The 20,499-nt window shown below is 32.6% G+C and overlaps 3 protein-coding genes across 8 annotated transcripts; all 3 read left to right on the top strand.

Moving 5' to 3' along the window:
* The first annotated feature begins 867 nt into the window (after positions 1-867).
* Positions 868-1,836, top strand: LOC102665993 (trihelix transcription factor ASIL2). The gene has a single exon (XM_006588267.3). The coding sequence runs from the start codon at positions 868-870 to the stop codon at positions 1,834-1,836; it is 969 nt and encodes a 322-aa protein (XP_006588330.1).
* Positions 1,837-8,082: 6,246 nt separating this feature from the next.
* Positions 8,083-10,037, top strand: LOC100812468 (cyclin-U4-1). Its single transcript, XM_014762380.3, has 2 exons — positions 8,083-8,607; positions 9,545-10,037. The coding sequence occupies exons 1-2, from the start codon at positions 8,270-8,272 to the stop codon at positions 9,771-9,773; spliced, it is 567 nt and encodes a 188-aa protein (XP_014617866.1). The 5' UTR covers positions 8,083-8,269; the 3' UTR covers positions 9,774-10,037.
* A 7,562-nt stretch (positions 10,038-17,599) lies between these two features.
* LOC100813004 (uncharacterized protein C106.07c) lies at positions 17,600-20,175 on the top strand. Of its 6 annotated transcripts, none has more exons than XR_416132.4 (3): positions 17,600-18,260; positions 19,630-19,721; positions 19,803-20,175. XR_416132.4 is itself a non-coding variant. In XM_006587722.4 (2 exons), exon 1 carries the CDS (start codon positions 17,873-17,875, stop codon positions 18,248-18,250), a length of 378 nt encoding a protein of 125 aa, XP_006587785.1. In that variant the 5' UTR covers positions 17,600-17,872; the 3' UTR covers positions 18,251-18,260; positions 19,595-20,175. The 6 variants fall into 6 exon arrangements, 4 of the variants coding, with proteins under 4 accessions (XP_006587785.1, XP_006587784.1, XP_040861087.1 ...); XR_005886428.1 differs by having other exon boundaries at positions 19,657-19,721; XM_006587722.4 differs by having other exon boundaries at positions 19,595-20,175.
* The last annotated feature ends 324 nt before the right edge of the window (positions 20,176-20,499 follow it).

The following is a 20,499-nucleotide window of genomic DNA, read 5'->3' on the forward strand; positions in this document are numbered from 1 at the left end:
TCCAAAAAAAAAAAAATATTAAGTAGCATGATATTGATAGATAAAACCTAATCCACCTTGGCTGTTAGGTAGGTTTATAGGCATGCTACCTTCCAACCATGCGCTATGATTACTGCGAGAGTAATACTGAACTTGGTAGTTTAACTTAAACAATAAGATGCAAGTTTCACTAAAAAACACTCGGGGTTAGTTTCGTTATACACTGATCGAGGATTTGACATATTTAAAGTATGAAACATAGTTTAGAAAATAAAAATTAGAATTAGAATTGCTGATTAAAAATTTCAAAAAGTATTTAGTTTCATAACTTATGCGATGGTACAAGAGTCAGAACTTGACTGGCTTGTGAGTTGTGAGATTTTTGACATAAAAGTGATGTTGATGAGTGCTTAAAGGGCCATCCATGGGGCATTAAGAAGGCAACGCATCACGTGATGGAGTGAACAGAAAATCACATAAAGCCCGCAAATTTTCCAAACTTTAAGAAGATATATTCCGCGCCCACTGTCCTTGTTTTATTGGGTCTCTCTGAGTCTGTCCACCACTAATAATAGCAGCACCTTTTGTCCCTCTCCTCCTTGCCACCACACCATTAAAAATGTTGTTGTTGGCAAACTCAGTCACCCAGCCTTGGCGGTGGGTAACTTTAATAACACCCACCACAAAGAGGTAATTTTGATGATTTGGAATTGGTCATGGCCAAAGTCAGAGGTGGACCTCTCTCCCCCGCGGCGCACGTTAGCCCCCCTCCCAAGCGGTGCTCCCCTCCTCATCCACCCACGTCACTTATTCAGCCGCACTTTAACATGATCAACAAGTCCACCACCACACCCTAACCTAAAAACCCTTTCTTTTCTCTCTCCACCCATGGCCTCCCCTTCTTCCCCCACCGACTCCAACCCTCCCTCTGCCCTCCCCCTCCCTATCCCTCCCCCTCCCTCCACCTCCTCCCGCCGTCTCCCTCCTCCCTGCTGGACCCCCGAGGAAACCTCCGCCCTCATCGACGCCTACCGCGACAAATGGTACTCCCTCGGCCGCACCAACCTCAAGGCCACCCATTGGCAAGAGGTGGCCGACTCCGTCACGGCGCAGTGCCCCAACGCCTCCCCCACGGCCAAAACCCCCGTGCAGTGCCGCCACAAGATGGAGAAGCTCCGCAAACGGTACCGCACCGAAATCCAACGCCTCCGCAACCTCCCCCTTCCCCGCCTCAACAACGCCAGCACCAATTCCCCTTCCTCCTGGCTCCACTTCAAATCCATGGACTCCATGGAAAAAGGCCCCAACCACAAACCTCACGCCGACAACAACCTTAACATCAACAACAATTTCCACGATGACGACGTCGACGACGACGATCTGTACGAGGAATTCAAAAACGCCCCCGGATCCAACACCAGGAGCCTCAACAAGCTCTACAAGAACAACAACGGATTCAATTCGGCTGGTTCGGGCTCCGGATCCGGATTTCGGATCCGGATCCCGGCCGGCGTGCCACAACAACAACACCATACGGCGTCGTCAAATAAGATTTTTAACAGCCATCCTCCTCCCGGGATGGGGCCACGTGGCGGGGGCGTGAAGAGGGAGCGCGAGAGGGACGCGGTGGCGGAGATGGTGGGGGCTATTAAGGTCCTTCGCGACGGGTTCGTGAGGATGGAGCAGATGAAGATGGAGATGGCCAGGGAGATCGAGAGCATGCGGATGGAGATGGAGATGAAGCGCACCGAGATGATCCTGGACTCGCAGCAGAGGATTGTGGAGGCTTTTGCTAGGGCCGTTTCGCAGAAGAGGACCAAGGGCAAGTCCACGCCCTCGCCTTCATCGCAACCGTAGAAAATTCCAAATCGAAAAGGTTGAAATCGGACGGTGACGGTGACGGTGATTGATTAATTCTCTTTAGTGGTTCGGTTTCTGGTTTAGATAGGTTCTCATATTTTGCTATAGTCTTGTGTTACTTTTTTAATTGTTAGCTGGTGATGTTTGGATGTGTTGAATGCTGGAAACTTGATATTGGGTTTAGGATGGGTAAATGTGGGTTTAGCATTTGTAATTTTCTGTCTCATATTTCTTACTCACAGATTTGCTACTCATAGTTACATTTCATTACATCTAACTTTTCTAGTAGTTTTTAATTATTCCGATGAATTGTCTCGTCTGATAATTAGCCATGCATTTGTTGGGTCATGTGTTATTTGTGCCGACTATTTTGAAAGTTTTGTCCATGATTAATATCTATTCAACTTAACTTGTTCTCTTTCAACCAAGTTATCTGATAATTGGAAATATATTTTTTAGGTTACTAACTTGTTACTATGTTATTAGTGCGATGTATATCAGTATTGTTTATGAATAATATTTGCACTGATAACCTAGCTGGTATACTTTCAATGAGATCTCTATTTTGAACCAAGATTTTTCCATCTACACTAATCAAGTCCACCATGTTAGTTGATAATTGGATGTATGAATGGATGGACGAGTGTTTTTTTTTTTTTTTTTTACCCGTGAGAGCCGAAAAAAGTGTTACAAACAGAATTTATAATAACTTATGCATTCATATTCAACCATATGAGTTATACCTTCTTGACAGACGGATGAGTGTATAAATTTCTTAATAATATCAATGCATTTTAATTAATTTTAAAAAAATCATGTATAAAACATTTAAATAAGAATAAAACGTAAAAAGTAGTTTTTGTTTTTTTATTTATTTTTAAATTTGATTGATCTATTAATTATTGGTTGAAATTCTAGAATGTGAGATTTCATTTTAGTAAATTATGAAGCTAAAGTGGCACATAGACCAAATTTCAGTGATTAAATATGCAATTCGGGTTAATTTGATTTTACTGGAGGTATAAATTAGATTGCTGCCTTGTGTTTAAAACAAATTATTCAACTTAGTGAACATAATTTAATTGATGTAGCAGGGTATCTCTTGATGAAATTATGGTGTGTACTTACACGACATCCCTGGGGAACAAGTTAAGTTGGCATATCAATACTCGGTGAGGCCTCTGAAATAGTTTTCTGGGGACTGGGGATTGCTATTCTTGTATCCGTTCGTGTTATTCCCACCCGCTAACTTTATATTTTTGTTATTTTTTAGTCTTAAATATGATTTTGATTCATGTAAATTCTTGGGTTTTTTTTTTGTCTCGATAAGTTTAGTGTTACTCTTCACGAACTCCATGTAAGCTCACTCGTCTACCGTAAGTCGTGTGTCCCTCTTCCTTCTTCCTTTGAGTTGAACCATCGTAGAATCATTGTTGCATAATCCAATGCATATACAAAACCAACTCCCACAAGCATGCATGCATGCATGCAACTGCCATCAACGAGCCAACACAAAACACCATACCAAGGACATACACTCCCACAATGCATATACATTTGTTTCGTTAACTTCTTTTTGTTCCATTACATCACATAGCATCCCCCAATTCCTGATAATACCTTGATCCCAACAACTCCCTCCCAAGCCGATCATATCAGCCAATTATTGACAAGGAAATCCTACCAATATAAACATGATTATTATCGATCTGCAGCACAAATGAAACCCATCAAGAGGTGTAGGAAATTCGCATTCTGATGTCCATCATGCATACAGATTTGTGCTTCCGCCGAGGTGTACTGGGCTCGGGACCTAAGTGCTCTAAAAAGGATCATTTTCCAACATCAAGAGACTTATGATGTCAGAATTTCACTTTCCACAATGATAGCTACGAAGGAATGTAGCTGGGAAGAGAGATTCCTACCTTTTCTTTCTCTCTTTTCACATATTTTGAAGCAATGAGCTTAGAGTTGAGGTCTATTAAACATAGCACCCATTCACACAAGAGCATCTCATGTTAACACATAGGGGGAGGGTTAGGGACTTGGGACTTAGGTCGAGTTAAATGTACATTTCACCAACCAATCGATGAGATCAGTGGCAGCCTTGGCTGTTTTAGTTATGGGGTGCAACTCCTAGGGCCTATAGTTGAAGGGGCAAAAATTTTTCAAGACAACTTTAATGTGTGGAGAACAAAGATTTCTTTTCTTTTGGAAACAACTTATCTTATCAGCTTTTTGCAAACTTATTTAATTCCCAAATTTCAACTCATCCAAAACACGATCGAGTATAAAATTTGCTTTGTTGGAGAGAAAGAAGTTACTCCTATGATTTCTATGCATTTTTTAAATGACTTATTTATATATTAATTAGTTGATATATATTTAATTTATCAATGCAATGCACATCCATAATTTAATACTTTTTTATCTCATTATAATTGTCGTGAAAGAAAAAAAAATATCTCAAAATAATTATCATTTTAGTTTTTGAATGTATCATTACTTAATTTTTTTCACCTATATTTCTTATACCATCAATGAGGAATACTAAAATCTAAATGAATTAATGATAGTACAAAGTTAATTTTGTAAAATTATCATTCTCTTCTATCCATTTATTATATTTTTTTGATCCGTGTAAAATAATCTGATATGCCAATTATTTTTGGACGAAGGATATATATATTTAGTTTTAATCCGAAGCTTAGTCCCCTTGAAAAATAAATCAAAAGCTTAGTCATAATTAACGTTTCCCGTTCTGTTTATTCTATAATTATTCTAAATAGATTTTATATCCATGCGGGTTTGATTAAATTATATTTTTACTTAGTATTATTTTTAAAAATATGTAAATAAATAAACTTACTATCTTTTAAAAAATATTTAGCATCATATTAAATATAATTATATTAAAATTGAGTAAAAGGAATAGTTGTATTTTTAATTGAGCATATATTATCTTCAAAATATTAACCTTATTGAAACTTATCATGATTTTCTTTCAAGTAATGATAATAAAACAATACTGGTATAAAATGAATAAATTCAAAATAAAAAATAGTTATTTGGATTGGGAAAAATGGTATTCAGATTAGTTATTTAGTTGAGGAATCCTTTAGTCTTATATATGCAATTAAGGAAAACTTTCAAGAAATTTGGTTATTTCATAATTATTTCAAGTCAAGTAAACTAAGTGATGAGTATACAAAAATAGATGCATTTTATTATATAATTAGTATTAACTAATTTTTTTGAATCATTATTAAATGTAAGTATCTATACTGTCTCTAGATTCCTCTTATTTTAGTATATATTAGTCTCAAGAAAGATTATCTACATAAAATTCTGATTAGTAGAGAGATATTTTGACTCTTACAATAATCTTGAGTGAATAATCATCATATAAAATACCCTAGAGTGCGAATCATCGAAACATCAACAATCATGAATGTTATATCACAAACAAACATGTGTTCTAATTTTTGCATAAAAAATATTTTATTTGATAGATAATTGTAGAATTTAATTTAATTAAGATATTCTTGGCTTAGTAGCACTTTTTTTTACTCATCTTTCACGTTTTTGCAATTTTTTATCCCCAAACTATAAAATAACACATTTTTTACCCGATTTTTAAATATATAAATCGTATAATAATTAAAATTTATGATAAATAAATATTTTTAAACATATAAAATTTATTTTTGATTTACGATAAATAACCTGCATTGTGATATACAATGTTATTTTAATTTCTGGTAATTTGTTTTAAAATTTCTTAAAATTACTGTAAAACTAAAGATATTAAAAATGATATATTAGAATGAAGGGGGTAAAATGTTAAGAAAAATCTCTAAAAGTATTTTCGTTAAAAAAAACATAGTTAAAAAGTTCTCGTTAAAGAATGACAGTTAAAAACGTTATTCTAATTCATACGAAGAGAAAGATTTAGCAAAATAAGTTAAAATAATATATTTAATGAATGTAATATTTAATAACGTTATTAAGAAAATTCTTATTATATACACATATATCAATATTACATTGATTAAACAATAAAAAAATATTTAAATATATATAGAGAGAGAAAATTTTAGTAATTACTTTTTGTTTAATAATAATTTCTTAATAAATACGAACTCCTATAAAAAAAAGGCATATATTTAATAAAATAATTTTTTATATTTATTAAATTAAATTAATATAGTATATTTAATAATTTTATTAGAAAAACTTTTATTATACATTTTAATATATACTGTTATATGATATTAAATTTGGTAAAGATTACTTTTCTTTTAATAATGCGTTTTTATTTTAGATGAATTCTATAATTGTCACAATTTTAATAATTATAAGTTATATTTATTAAATATAATAAATATATTATATTTAATAAATATAATATGAAATGATAATATTAAATTCAATTATATATTGTATCATAATAGTAAAGGTAATTATACATTGCAAGGAAAAAAATATTTTGATTGATATATTTATGTAAATACTTTTTAATACTACATTTATTTTATTACATACATAATTTTGTAATAATTAATTTTTAACAATATATTTTTAATATAAATAGATTAATAGAATAAATATAATAATTAGTAGTATTAAATATTACATTACTTTTTTAGTGAGTGTGTTGTACTTGTATATAGATAGATGGATATAAATTGGCTTAAATTATCTAGCTGTTCTGATTAATTACTCGATGTAACTTAACTGCGACTAACTTAAAGATATCATTAGAAGATCTCACGATAATTATATTTAATGGAATTAATTTACGAAAGATTAGATATGGTAGCTGTTACACAAAGCCAGCTTCTGTCGTTATGTTTGGACTTTAGATTATTTAATTTCTCTGTCCGAAACGAAACAATGGTTTCCTCAGCAGGTTGAGTAAAGTACCGAGTTAGAGATAGTTGTACTAAATTGGACAACAAGCATAAGGATACGGGTCAGAAAATACTATACTCTGTTTTCTAGCACGATAGCTACCCATAAAGGCCATACAAAAGGTTCATGTCTCCATTTTCTATTTGCAATTACAGCTACAGCCAATTTTTCCAGCTTGGTTGTTTAATTAGTAGGCTAAATCCACCTCATTCTAGCTGTGATTTCAAGGTACCCAGTTGTTGCTATGTTATTGCATAAGGAATGTTCGTTTTTGTGGTTGATATATGGATGTTCATTAATTCAACAATCAAGTTTACATTGCATAAGGAATGTAATTTTTAGGTTCCCAGTTGTTGCTATGCAATTATTGATTTATTAGCCATCAAACACTGATTCAAATTAGCAGTGTACATTGAATATTAGGTGAAATTTTTAAGTAACCCTGGAGTATGTTCGTTAGTTCATCAAGTTCATGTGATGTAACAAAAAGTTTCATTATGAAAAGTCAGATTAATTGTAACTACGTACTTACTGCCAGATTAATTAGATGAATTCCATATATGTAGTACAATGATCTAATTATATAGTATGTTATTGATATTCATATTACTTGAACACATATATAAATTATATTAAATGCTCTAAAATATATTTTATCAAAATCAATTCAACACAAGTACACAACTGTAAAATAAATGAACACTCGGAGGGCACCCAAAACATTCACCTACCCTTTCACAAATTAATGGGCCTTTCTTCTTTTTTGTTCACAATTAATGGACCTTTTAAGATGCCAAATCTCTAAATCTAATTAAATTTAGATGCCCTTAAGTCTTACAAATTAGTGTCTATTATTCCCTATTATATTGTTAAAAATCTGAAATTGATTTGGGTCACATGAATCAATCTTGAAACCAAACACCACCTTTCTCTGCATTTGTTTTATGGGGTATAAGCAAATAAGAAGGAACAAAAGCAGCATTTACTAATGCCATGGACCAACATAGCAAATCCATGTTATGTCACCCCACTTGTTTCAGAATCAAAACACATGCATAGGTCGCCTAATAAAACGTGGGACCCTTATATTACCGTCGCAAATTTCCCACATGTAATCACATGATGGGTATGGAATGCCGAAACCGTTGTCACAAAATAAATCACCAGAAAAACCACAGTTCCTTTGCAACAAAGAGACACCAATACACAATAAACACGTCCCATTTTTTTTTCCCTCTTTTGCAAGTCAAGTTTTGAAACTAAGAAGAAAAACAAAAAATCATTACCCAACTCAAAACCCCAAAACTTTTTTAAGCCGAAAAGGACACAAGCCACCACAAATGCCAACTTACACATAGATAATTTAAATTACAAAGGGGCATTTTGGCCAAGAAAAGTACCTACCCTTAACAAACAACCTCTTTCACTAGTCTAACACAAACCTTACGTTATATATACCCTCACTATCTGACATCAATTCCAAGCACTTTACTACCTAGAATTTGTTACACTCATCATGGCAGAGCTTGAGAGTCCTAATGTTATGCCTAAGCTGATATCTTTTCTCTCATCTCTGCTCAAAAGGGTAGCTGAATCTAATGATCTTAACCAGCAACAACTCATACACCAAAAGGTCTCAGTTTTCCATGGCTTGACCCGCCCCACCATCTCAATTCAAAGCTACCTTGAGAGAATCTTCAAGTATGCCAACTGCAGTCCATCGTGCTTCATTGTTGCATATGTCTATCTTGATCGTTTCACTCAAAGGCAACCCTCTTTGCCCATCAACTCCTTCAATGTGCACCGGTTACTCATCACCAGCGTTATGGTGGCTGCAAAATTCATGGATGACTTGTAAGTATCTCAATGTGATCAAGATAATGGTTAATTTTGTTTTCTTTTTTAAATCTGATACCCTTTAAGTCTATGATAATCAATGATGAATTGTAATGTTCAGTCCTCTTTGAAATTTCTGTGAGATATTCCTTTGATGAGGTGAAGTTAATTGACTTGGAAGAGCAAATTTGAGACAAGTCTGGGTGTTCTTGAATTTCTCATTAAGAAATTGTTGTGATTATTAGATACATGTGAATCAACTAACATGGTGAGGTATGGTTGGCAAATAATCATGACGCTTAAGTATGTGATCAGGTTCGATCCTCAGAGTTGTATATAATGAACAACATTTGTTGGAAGAGGTTAAATCCTTAAATAAATATCTGTAATCGAAAGATTAGTCCCTGGTTAAACCAAATCAGAGAAAAGCAGGAGAATTGCTCTGCCATTCCTGTGTTTGGAGATTGGCGTTTCTCCTAGTTAACTGTGAAGTATTTCATTCATAGGAGAAAAATAAAATAAAGTCTCAGTAAAACCCAGATCTTGCATGTTTAGTTTCTCCCTGTTAAATTTGTTGGCTTTCATTTTCTACCATAATAATGATCTGGTATATAGTTGTAAATTGAAAACGACCATGCTTCTTAAAAGAATATAGTCTTGCTTGTGAATAATACTATGTACAGGCTGGCCTTACATTGGAAAGAGACAACCCACCCATGTGACCCCACCACTTTATTGCATGTACGCAGCAGCTAACTTTTAAAAACAATCATAATCTTCCTGAAAAATTATGTCTCTACACAAATCTATGATCGAATTTAGCACAAGACACAAAAGGAAATGCCAAAACTCTTAAATGATTATTGGCTTGCTTGTTTAAAAACTTAATTTTTTTTACATGCTATTCAGCAAATTCCTTTGGTGTTAACTTTTCTGTCTCTCTTGAAATCATTAGGTACTACAACAATGCTTACTATGCCAAAGTTGGAGGAATCACTACAATAGAGATGAACTTTCTTGAGGTGGACTTTTTATTTGGTTTGGGTTTCCATTTAAATGTAACCCCTGGCACCTTCCAAGCCTACTGTGCACATCTACAAAGCGAAATGCTGCTGATGCAACCACTGAATTTTGCAGATTCTTTCCTAAGTTTAGGAAAATCTCTAAATAAGGCACATTTATGATACAATGAGGATGAATCTTCTTCCCATCAAAAGCAACAACAATTAGCTGTTTGATTTCTTGCATTACCTCAATGCATGTAATCTAGGTGTAGATGTAGTGAACCTATTATAGATTTGCAAATTAAATTATTTTGCTCGTGCTCTCTTCTTACTTCTTTGTGTCTCTAATTAGTAAAAAAAAAAAAAGAATCTATTTTTCTATTTCTGAATACTGGTTAAATTATTTGGCATTGTACAGAACTACAGATGATGGTCTCTTCTTTACAGTCTGGCTAGATGAGTGGTATTTTTAATTAGCTCGACTAATATAATAATTTATTGTTTCTTTGTGTGGTTGGGACCGATTCTTGTGTTGTCCACCTTTGGATTCTCTCGAGTCTCGGTGATTTGCAATTGTATTGTCACTTAAACGAAGAGAAAAGTTTTTAACTACATTTTGGACAAAAAATTGTGTGGTGAGTACATGTCCATTTTGGCCATAAGGAGACAAAAGAATGATGTGCACAGTTCAATAGAGAGCTACTATTTTAATGTAGCTTAGCACTAGTTTACACCGAATAGGTCCATCCCTTCTAGGGTCCAGGGATCAGTTAGAGATTCAGTATGTTACTTGAAGGAAAAAGATTGGTTAGTATCTATTTTCTTAAAAAGTTGATTAGTATCATAAATTTTTACTGTGGAAATACTTTACTTAAAATAAAAACATTTTTTCACTAGAACCTACACTACATAATAGTCTCTATTCTCTATTCTCAAGTGGGAATTCAATTATCAGGATATCTAGAATATTTTAGATTATCTAATGACTATACTTGGATGACATGATTATGAGTTTTGACTCACCACACCACATTGGAGTGTCTTAAATAGAGGGTCCAGTTATCATTAGTCAGACTAATTCATCCCATTCACTGTTAATCTACTGGTTTGCATACTCACTTAGGTCTTAGAATGCCTTTCATACTTTCGTGGCTTTACATACTAGCATAATCACCGACATTCCATTCAACATCAAACAGATAGTGCGTGCTAATTGACAGTTGGGCTAATTCTTCGGAAGTAAAGAAACATGTGCAATAATGGACAACTAGAATTAGTTGGTTACATGTATATAGAAAGTGACAGAGGGAGAGAGAGTACTGCACCACGAAGCAAGACTTGACTGCTTGGTATAAGTCTCTATCTGCTTCTTTTTTTTCTAAAAAGAAAAATAAACTTCTACAAATTACAATTTCAGTCATTTGAGATTTGAGTATATGGTAATTACAATTATATTTTTTTTCTCCACCACTAATGATGCGACCATATATTTGAAGAAACAAAAAAGATAGTAAAAAACTCTTTGAAGAAATTTCACGAAAAATTGCTAATGAGATCATTGCGGATAAAGTTTCGCATTATTTACACTACTTTAGAAATATACTAAAAAGGGGTCTATACTTTAGAAGTGTTAAACTATTTTCTTTAAAAAACTAACACATGATATGAAATATCAAATATGGTTCAATTAGGTTTAGAAGATGATAAAGTACTTGTTTGGTTTAGAATTCAGAAGAATTTATTTTAATGTGTTTTTATAGCGTGTTTAATTGATCTTACGTACGGGACATGATTGTTTAATAAGAAATTGGTAAATATGACTTTTACATCTTTTTTTTTTATAGAAAAATTGATCTAGTTTTTCGTTTTGTAACGAGTGCCCAAACAAGTATGAATGTGTATTTAAATTAATTTGAATACATATTTACATTTGGACATTCTTTTAAAAGTATATATAAAAAATGAATTTCATATTTGAAAATAATTAGGGACAAAATTATCCAAATTGTTACCTCAAAGGAATCTTGCAACTATAGTACTTCACTACCCGTTGAACTAACTCTAGTTGGTAACACAATCTTTTATAATGTTTGGTTTTCTGTTAAAATAGTAATTTATTTGAGATAATTAACATAAATGATCAATAGAAGTCACATGTTCTATCCTCTTCCTTCTAATCTAAACCTATAGGTTATGTTTCGTAGTTCCGCCTACCCCTCCGATCCAAATTAATTAAAGTGCATCTTATCACACTTGTCAGTTTCTTACCTCCTTCCAGAATAGTTGGTACTTGCTGGATCTGCAAGCTATAAATTAAAGAACACAATCATATATGTTGAGTAATTATTACATTCAAGAGGTTGCAATGTACAGGATAAAATCAGTACAACGAATTAATAAATTAAGAAGTTAAAATGTATAATTAATTATTTGGTAACATATCTCTCAATTTTCAATAGAATAAATTGATATAATTGCAAAGATATGTTGTCTTCAAAGTATGTACGAGGTCATGAAGATGATTAACTAATGTCCCTTGATAAGTTTCATGGTCGAATTAATTGTTTGCGAAAATTGATAGAATGCGAGCGTAAATTTAGGGTAATTTGTTTTGGTAGAAAGGAATATTCGGGAAATCCTTGCTTAATTTTCACGAGTTTGAACTTTCAAGTGGTGGAATAATAAATCATAGAAAGTTAAATTTGAGGATAAATACTCAAATACGTCTTTCAAAGTACAAATTAATTTTGAAAGATGAAAAAATTAAAAAATATGTAAAAGTGTAATGAATTAATCCTATATATAATTTAATGATAAATTAATTCTTAAATTTTATAATTTAATATCAAATTAATTCTAAAAAAATATAATTTATTAGTAATTTCATCATTGAGCCGTATAACTAATAATAAAATAATATCATGGAATTAAATGGGTGAAAAGTGACTTCGGTTTCGTAATGTCAAATTAGTTTTCATTTTTTTAATCCCTTATCAATTGAGGGATCAAATTATATTGTTACAAGTTATGCTAAAAATTTACATTATTAATAAATTGAATAATTTTATCTCAAATATCTTGTTAGATAAAAAATATTATTATATAAATTATATTTATAAAATCTTAAACTAGTCTAGAATTATTTAATCCGTTAATATATGTATCATAATCGATGCCGATATATAATAGATTGCCCAGAGATCACTCTAGATAATTGTCCACTCATTCAACTTGCATGCATATACACAACGCAAATTTGTTGTCCTTGTGTTATAACTTATATCACACCCCCTACCTTTTCACTATAACTCAAATGAAAATAATATTTTTTTATTAACAATCGAAATTACATTTAGTCACATTTAAATTTTTCTTTTAAAAGTTTAGTATGCGAGAATTAAGATTAGGTTTTTTTTCCCCACAAATTGTTCTCTCGTATGTTATTAATTGAGTTATCCTTATTGGGTAAAATACATTTTCATTTTGTATAGTATAGGATGAAGCATTTCCTCAAGGGTATTTTTGTTAAAAACAATATAAAAAAAACTAGGTGAAAAAATAGCGGAAAGGTGTGAAAAATTAAAACATATGGTGTTCACATGTGTGATTTTAATTATTAAAAAAACTAATCTGTTAATGCTTAAATTTTGATGGATGAATTAGTGTTCAGCTCTTTAAACAACTTTCCCCACATGAACTACAGAGTAGCACGCGTTCTTATATTTCAGTCAACCTACTGGTAATAACCGACAATTTTTCAATTGAAATGCAATATTTTCAATTTCAGTCATCAAACAAATTAAGAAGATCACAGTTGGTGTGACAAGTTGCTACAATCAAATTAGTTTTATATATTATTAATATTTAACATCAATGCTGATATTCTAATATAAATGTAAATATTCTAACATGTGTTAACCTGTATCAGTAACTAATTTGTTTGGAAAAACACATTAGTTAATCCACCAAGTAGGAAAAAAAATCAAATAATAAACAAGCGAAAGACTAACAACAATATTTTCATTACTTTTTTACAGTGTAGCTTATTATTATAATACATGTAGTATTTTTTATGAACAAAATCGATCAAAACAGACAGAGAAAAGTGATTATTATTTCTTTTATCAGAAAAAAAATATATAAAAAAAGATAAGAGTGAAGTAGAAAATGTAATGCATGTAATAAAATACAACATTTGGACCCAAACCAAAGAAGTAACAAGATATTAAAATGTATGTCAAATTTTTTTGATAGAAATTACAAGAAATTTCAATCACCACTACCACAAAATACAAAATAAAAAAATCTAGTACTTTTAGTTATGGGAATCCCAAAATAATGTAGTATAGAAAAAAATTGATAGAGTTGAAGAACTAACATTCATGAAAACCCCAATGATTTATGACAGTTAATAAAGATATCAAAGAGGAAAAAAGGTATTCATAACTTCAATAGTCATTGTTTCTCTCACTTTTTTTTATCTAATAGTTTGAATTGCAATCAAATTAGAGAAACTCCAGCTAACTCTACCTATTTATATCATCCTTTGTGGTTTCTATTAATTAATGATATAAGAACTATAATTTCTTCTTCTAAAATCTAAACTAGAAATTGATTTAGTTAATTTACTTTACTCTTTGGAAACCATAAGAACAAAAAAGAAACAATAAGCAGCAGTGAATTCAAGTTCTTCATTAAAGAATTGAGTTGTGGTGGGTGAACAAGAGTGAACTTAGATGTTTATTAGCACATTTCAAAGCTTGAATTGCTAGAGCAAACAAGAGTTTCATGCAAGAAAGCATGATAGCTTTATCACTTATACCAGGACATTTTGTCACAACTTTTAAGAAAAATAATTGTATTAAAATTTTCTCTTAGGCCGGTTCTAAATCAAAGTGATTGTAGAAATAGCTACAAAGCTTCAAAGAGAATTATATATATGTAGTCTCACACTCTCTATTCCCACCAATTAACTATCAATAGCAAAAACCGACTCAGGCCCTACATGTTTATATTTATCCTATTTTGCTTAACATTCACCTGCTAATAATCTATTTGATTGAAATAAGTGAAAATCCTATCCTCCTCCTCCCAACACCTGGGCGAGGACATTTTATAGGTCGAACATAAAATCACTCAAGGGCATCCCAAAGAGAAACAAAATACTAGATTTCATATCAAGCAATTAGCAACTGTATCATTTAAAACAAAGCCACAGAGCTCCACCTGATCAGTTTGAGACATGTTCATCATATTATAAATCAAACAAGTACTAACACTATGCAATCATCTATCTTTCATACTTCTAGTATCGTGTTTAAATTATGGTGCATATCAAATCATCATGAAATTCCTCCAAGGTCATTATTTGAGTTTGTTAAAACAGGCATTTAATATCTCATGCACATTTCAGATAAATTTCAAACTGTACAAAAAAAAAATCAGATGCTCAGGTAAATATCTGAAAATATAACCAAAGAAGCTATTAAACACTACTAGTAAGTTGTATGAAAGGAAAGAAAATAAGGTTTATCATTTTCTACTTGAAAAAAAAAACGCATTATATCTTTTTCTTACCAGCTGCTTTCTTTTACTATTGTGTCCCACACCAATAGAAGGATAATGAATGGGATTGACTGATTGAGCTTGCAGTAATTCACTTTGGTCTAGTGCATACTGGTTTGACTCTCTTATTTCTGCCTCCTACACAGCATCAAACACAGTCATTCCAAGCTATTCCTAGTGTTTTCATTTTAAGACTAGAATACATTATCTTCTTTTGCTTCACATGTTTCAAGTATAAAGATACATCACTTGGGAAATTAAAAGCATCGGTTTCCTTTTTGCTACCCAGCCCAGCTATCTTTCTTCCCCTTGGTTATATATGGTTCAAATTTATTCCACATATTGGGCATTTTGAAAGAATAAATAGATAAGGCTTGGTAAATATTCTTTATGTTTTACATGCTTTGTCAAGGCATACAATTCTAACAGATATACTAATTCGTAGCATCAAATCAGCAACAGTAAACCAATGTGAAGTGACTCTCTTACCTTTGAAAAATTAACATATATTCCAGAAAAAGAAAAAATAATGTTTATATTCCAGGTAAATACTGCTGAAGAATATATGCTGGCCCTTGTTGCTCTTTTTGGTGTTTGTCCCGGCCCTTGTAGTTTCTGATGGATAGAAATGCTTCAATAAGAAGCAACTAGGGAATATAACTTCTCAGGTAAATATTGTTGAAGAATATATGCTGAAAAAAAAAAATATATATATATATATATATACATTAACCTAATTATGGATCTTATTCCTTGTCTACTCATTCATTAAATCAAAAATTCACTAAAATTCAAAGCTGAAAGGGAGTACATTTTCCTGGGCAAATGGTTTCATAAAATAATTTACACTGCAATTAGAAAGAAAATGCTTATAAACTAGATATCAACTTCTGACAGATGATTGCTCACTGGGCCTGCAACAATATTAGCAACAAAATCATAAATTAACTCCTTCAATCAATACAAGATGGTTTATTATCAAACAATTGATAATATTGGTTCAAGGTTTGGAGCACAAATCTTTCCAAATCTTAGATAAAATAAAAGATCCAAGATGTCAAAAAAAAAAAATATTCAATCAACGAAACAATTAAAAAAAGTCGGTCAAAATCCAGTTATCCCCTCTGATGAAGTTCATGTCCAATGTTAATGAAACATAGTTATAATATTTCGTATTAATTCAGAAGTAATTCTCTCTAAAGTAATCACAGAGCTAGCTAATATTTTCAAAAACTAATAAGTCTAAGACGAGGTATTTCGTCGATCCAAAACAAAAAATAATTATAAAATCAATCAAGTGATGGGTAGAGTTGAAGAAACAAGATCAAGCATGAACTGAGTCTGACTAAGGTAGTAGATTCTGATTCTGAACACATTTCCTCAAGAACAAGTTGAAGATAAGAAGCAGAAGTCTAAAAACAAAAGGTCCCGTAGGAGTGATAAGGACATAGCGAAATCTGGGGAGACAGCAAAAATATATTGATAAAAAGTCACAGCCATGGAAACAGTGGCAACAAATATCTCGAAATGGAAAGGGAACTTGTGAGTGAGTGATTCAGATTATCAGAAGAATGTGTCTTGTGTCACTTGGGGTGTCCCTTTCTTCATCATATTCAAAGTATCTTAGCCAAAGTTCATAGGAGACATTTTTATTTTTTTGATCAAAACTTGCATAAGCGGATTAATTAATTGGGTGCCTTTTTATATATAGACCATGTTTCAGCTTGGAAATTGAATCAGGGAGAAAAGTACTACTACATTCATATTTCACTGGGTCAATGTAAGAAACCGGGAATTTGAAACATTGGATACACAATTTTCGACCTCATCAACACAATTTGGGCCTTGAAAGCAAAGTAACAGAGATCTCACCTATCTTTTTGCTAGATTTTTCCAAAAAAATGTGAAGCCACAAAATTACCCCTTCCCCTCACATTTTGCTCTCACAGTTGACAGTTGGCACCCCAACCCCTTCTCCCTTCTACAGTTTCCATCACACCCCATTCAACAGCCAACTTCCTTACTTTCAACTCTTATTTTTCTTTTTTATAAGACACCATTTATAATGTGTTTTACCTTAATTATTTTTAAATTAAAATACTTTTAATTAAAAAAAGAGAGAAAATATATTAAATAATTAAAAGAGAAAGAAAAATATTATTAATTATGATAATTTTGTAAACCAGTTATAAATTTAAGATAAATTTATTGTTATAAACTAAATTAATCTTTTTGTTAATTTGAATGAATTAGATGACTAGATCGAAATCTAATAAATAGAAAGAAATGGAGTATTTAGCTTAGGAATATATATAAAAGAAAAATTAAAAAGAAATAATGAATATTTAGATAGTTTTTTCATTTAAAAAATGTTAAGATGAATTTACTTTAGTCCAACAAGTAACATCTCCGACAATTTATATTCCAATCTCTACATCGCAGTACGATAAAAAAAAAAAAGAAAAAAAAAAGATTGTTGAAAACGGCATAGTATTGTATGGCTTGCTTGGGCTAAAATTAGAACCCTAAGCCCCTCAGCGAGACAGCCGCCGCCGCCTTCTTCAATAACCGTCGCAATCCTCTTTCGGCAAAAAAAGAAAACCCTTCTTCTCACTCATATTCTTACGCACACAAAACAAGAAACACAACACAGCACCAACCTCGGCAGCACAACGTGCTAACAATTCAAAGAAACAAAAACACAGACACAAACAATGGCTGGTCGATTCCGCGAGCTGATGAAGAAATACGGAAAAGTCGCACTCGGGGTTCACTTGAGCGTCTCCACCGTTTCCATCACGGGTCTATATGTCGCCATCAGAAACAACGTCGACGTGGAAGCCATCCTCGAGAAGCTCCACATGGGCACCGTTTCCGAGGAACAAAACCCTAACCCTAACCCCTCCGACGACGTCGCTGCGCCGCCCAAGAACCGGACGGCTCAGCTCGCCGCCTCGGCCGGCGGCGCCTTCACGCTGGCGATCCTCTGCAACAAGGCGCTGTTCCCCGTGCGCGTTCCCATCACCGTCGCCCTCACTCCTCCCATCGCCAGGTTCCTTGCGAGGAGGAAGATCATCAAGACCGGCTTATGAATTGGATTCGGTGAGGAGAATCGTGAGATTATATTTATATACCTTGTTGCATTGTTGGGTTTTGTGAGCATGGAAGTGGAATTACAAGAGGGTTTTTGTTTTGTGAAGAACTGGTTTTTCTGCTTAATAAAGGTCATGGTATATGCTTGGCCTCATTTCTTGTTATTCGGGGAGAATTAGAATTTTAATTGGTTACAATGTTGGGTTTTTATGTTTTGCAACAATTAGAAGGATGGGGCATGTAACTAACTTGTGTCTTGTTCATTTTTAGGGTCATGCTTTACTTTAGACATAAAATTGGAATGAAGTTTCAATTAATGGATTTGCTTTTTAACTTGCTTTAGTTTATGGGCTTCCTAGATTTATTGGGTTTTGTGAGACCTCGAAGTGGAATAACAACAGGGTTTTTAATTTGTGAAGAACTGGTTTTTCTGCTTAGCTTCATTTCTTGTTGGTTCGGTGAGAATTACTGAATTAGAATTTTAATTGGTTGCATTGTTGGGTTTTTAAGTTTTGCTACAATTAGAAGGATGAGGCATGCAACTAACTTTGTGTCTTGTTCATTTTTAGGGTCATGGTTTAGGCATAAATTTGGAATAAGAGCAAAAGTTTCAATTGATGGATTTGCTTTTTGACTTGACAAGTTTTAGTGTGTAGGCTTCATAGGTTTATTTGCAATCAGAGATGGATATTTGGTAGACTTACATGCTGAGTTCTGATTCCAAAAATGTGGGATATGCTGTGTTTGTTTTTTCCTATGGGTTCTGTTTCGATAAACTTCTCAATAAACACTTATTAAAGACAACAAGAAGATAAAATGAAGAAAATGAGCTTATGCATAAGTTAAAATTAACTTTTTATAGAAACTAAATGAGAGAATTTTTATAAGCTAATTTTAACTTATGGGAAGAAGAATTTTAATTCAGTTTAGTTTTTTTATTTTTTTCCTCCTATAAGCACTAATTGAGAAGTTTATCTGACACGGAGTTAATTGATACTTGATGGTTTGATGGTTTAGTGGACATGATTTAAGTCAGGGAGATAGGATAGATGATTTGATTACTACGTGGTTGACCCCCAAAGTAATGTAATTTGAGTTTTATTTGTTGCATTCTATCATTCTATGTTGATTATTCTTAATCCCAGCTATCAGGTTGTTTCCTACCTTGCTTTGTTTTGGAATGCGCTGGTCCAAATTCTTCTATGAATAAAAAATGAGTGGTTCTTGCATTCTTAGTATAATGGAGTTGGAGAGATCGAGGGATATCTAACTAACTCACCTTATGCCCTTTATATTGAAATAATGAAGTCTGATAGATTGCATAATTACCTGTGCTTGACTAGAACTATACTTGATGTGGCCATAAACTGCCTAACAGATCTATCCAACCGTTGAGTGAATGCAGCAGAGTTTCAGTATGGCCCTGAGATGATTGGAATTGGATTACATTAAATTGTGCCGGTGACAAACGTACTTTGTTAATCCCTTAGATGATCCTTGCTTCTTGGAAACTTTCTCAAGGTTATTTGAAGGTTAATATTTGTGTTGCAGTTGTTCCTTGTTCAGCAGAAGACTTAGGTATAGTGGCGTTTTGTTATTTGAGATGATCAGGGTCACTGGGTTATTGGTTTCATAAAATATGTTGGCACAGGAAAAACTACCTTTGGACATCTTTGAACTGTTTTGAAAGGACTGAAGTATGCCATTCTTTCCACCTTCAAGTTGAATCAGCTTCATCTCATCACTACGTACCTATTGTTTATCTGCCCTGGGAAGAATTTTATTTTTAATGTCTACATAGTAACATGTGAAATTAGGAGTCATCCTTTTGAGGAAAAAATGACTTTGCTACTCAGGACAACCACCAGTTAAATCATTCGGGACAAGTTTGAGTTGACCTTTTTATTTGATTGTGTTTTCCTGATGACTTGTTGTCAATGTTGTGGGTAATGTAAGATTTCCTTACAACCATCTTTATCTAGGACGCCTGATTACCGTAACAAACCTTATTTTTGTAACAAACCATCGTTATGTAACACTATATTTTGTCTATTATTTTTTAATAATTTTATATTAGATGATTTATTTTAATTATTACACTAATTAACATATTAAAAGTATGGTGTCTACTTAAGTGTATTTTCTTATATTATTTTAATCTTGATTAAAAATATTTTAAGAAATAATATAAAATTAATAGTATAATATTTAACATGAAAAAATGTAACATAAAATAGTAGAATATAAA

This window comes from Glycine max, chromosome 9 (genome assembly GCF_000004515.6).
Source record: "Glycine max cultivar Williams 82 chromosome 9, Glycine_max_v4.0, whole genome shotgun sequence".
NCBI lineage: Eukaryota > Viridiplantae > Streptophyta > Magnoliopsida > Fabales > Fabaceae > Glycine > Glycine max.

What these genes read in the sequence shown, in the direction of transcription:
- LOC102665993 (XM_006588267.3), top strand. Translation starts at nt 868, where the DNA reads ATGGCCTCCCCTTCTTCCCCCACCGACTCCAACCCTCCCTCTGCCCTC.
- LOC100812468 (XM_014762380.3), top strand. Translation starts at nt 8,270, where the DNA reads ATGGCAGAGCTTGAGAGTCCTAATGTTATGCCTAAGCTGATATCTTTT. An exon ending in GCAAAATTCATGGATGACTT is followed by an intron (nt 8,608 to 9,544) that starts GTAAGTATCTCA and finishes TGAAATCATTAG; the next exon opens with GTACTACAACAATGCTTACT.
- LOC100813004 (XM_006587722.4), top strand. Translation starts at nt 17,873, where the DNA reads ATGGCTGGTCGATTCCGCGAGCTGATGAAGAAATACGGAAAAGTCGCA.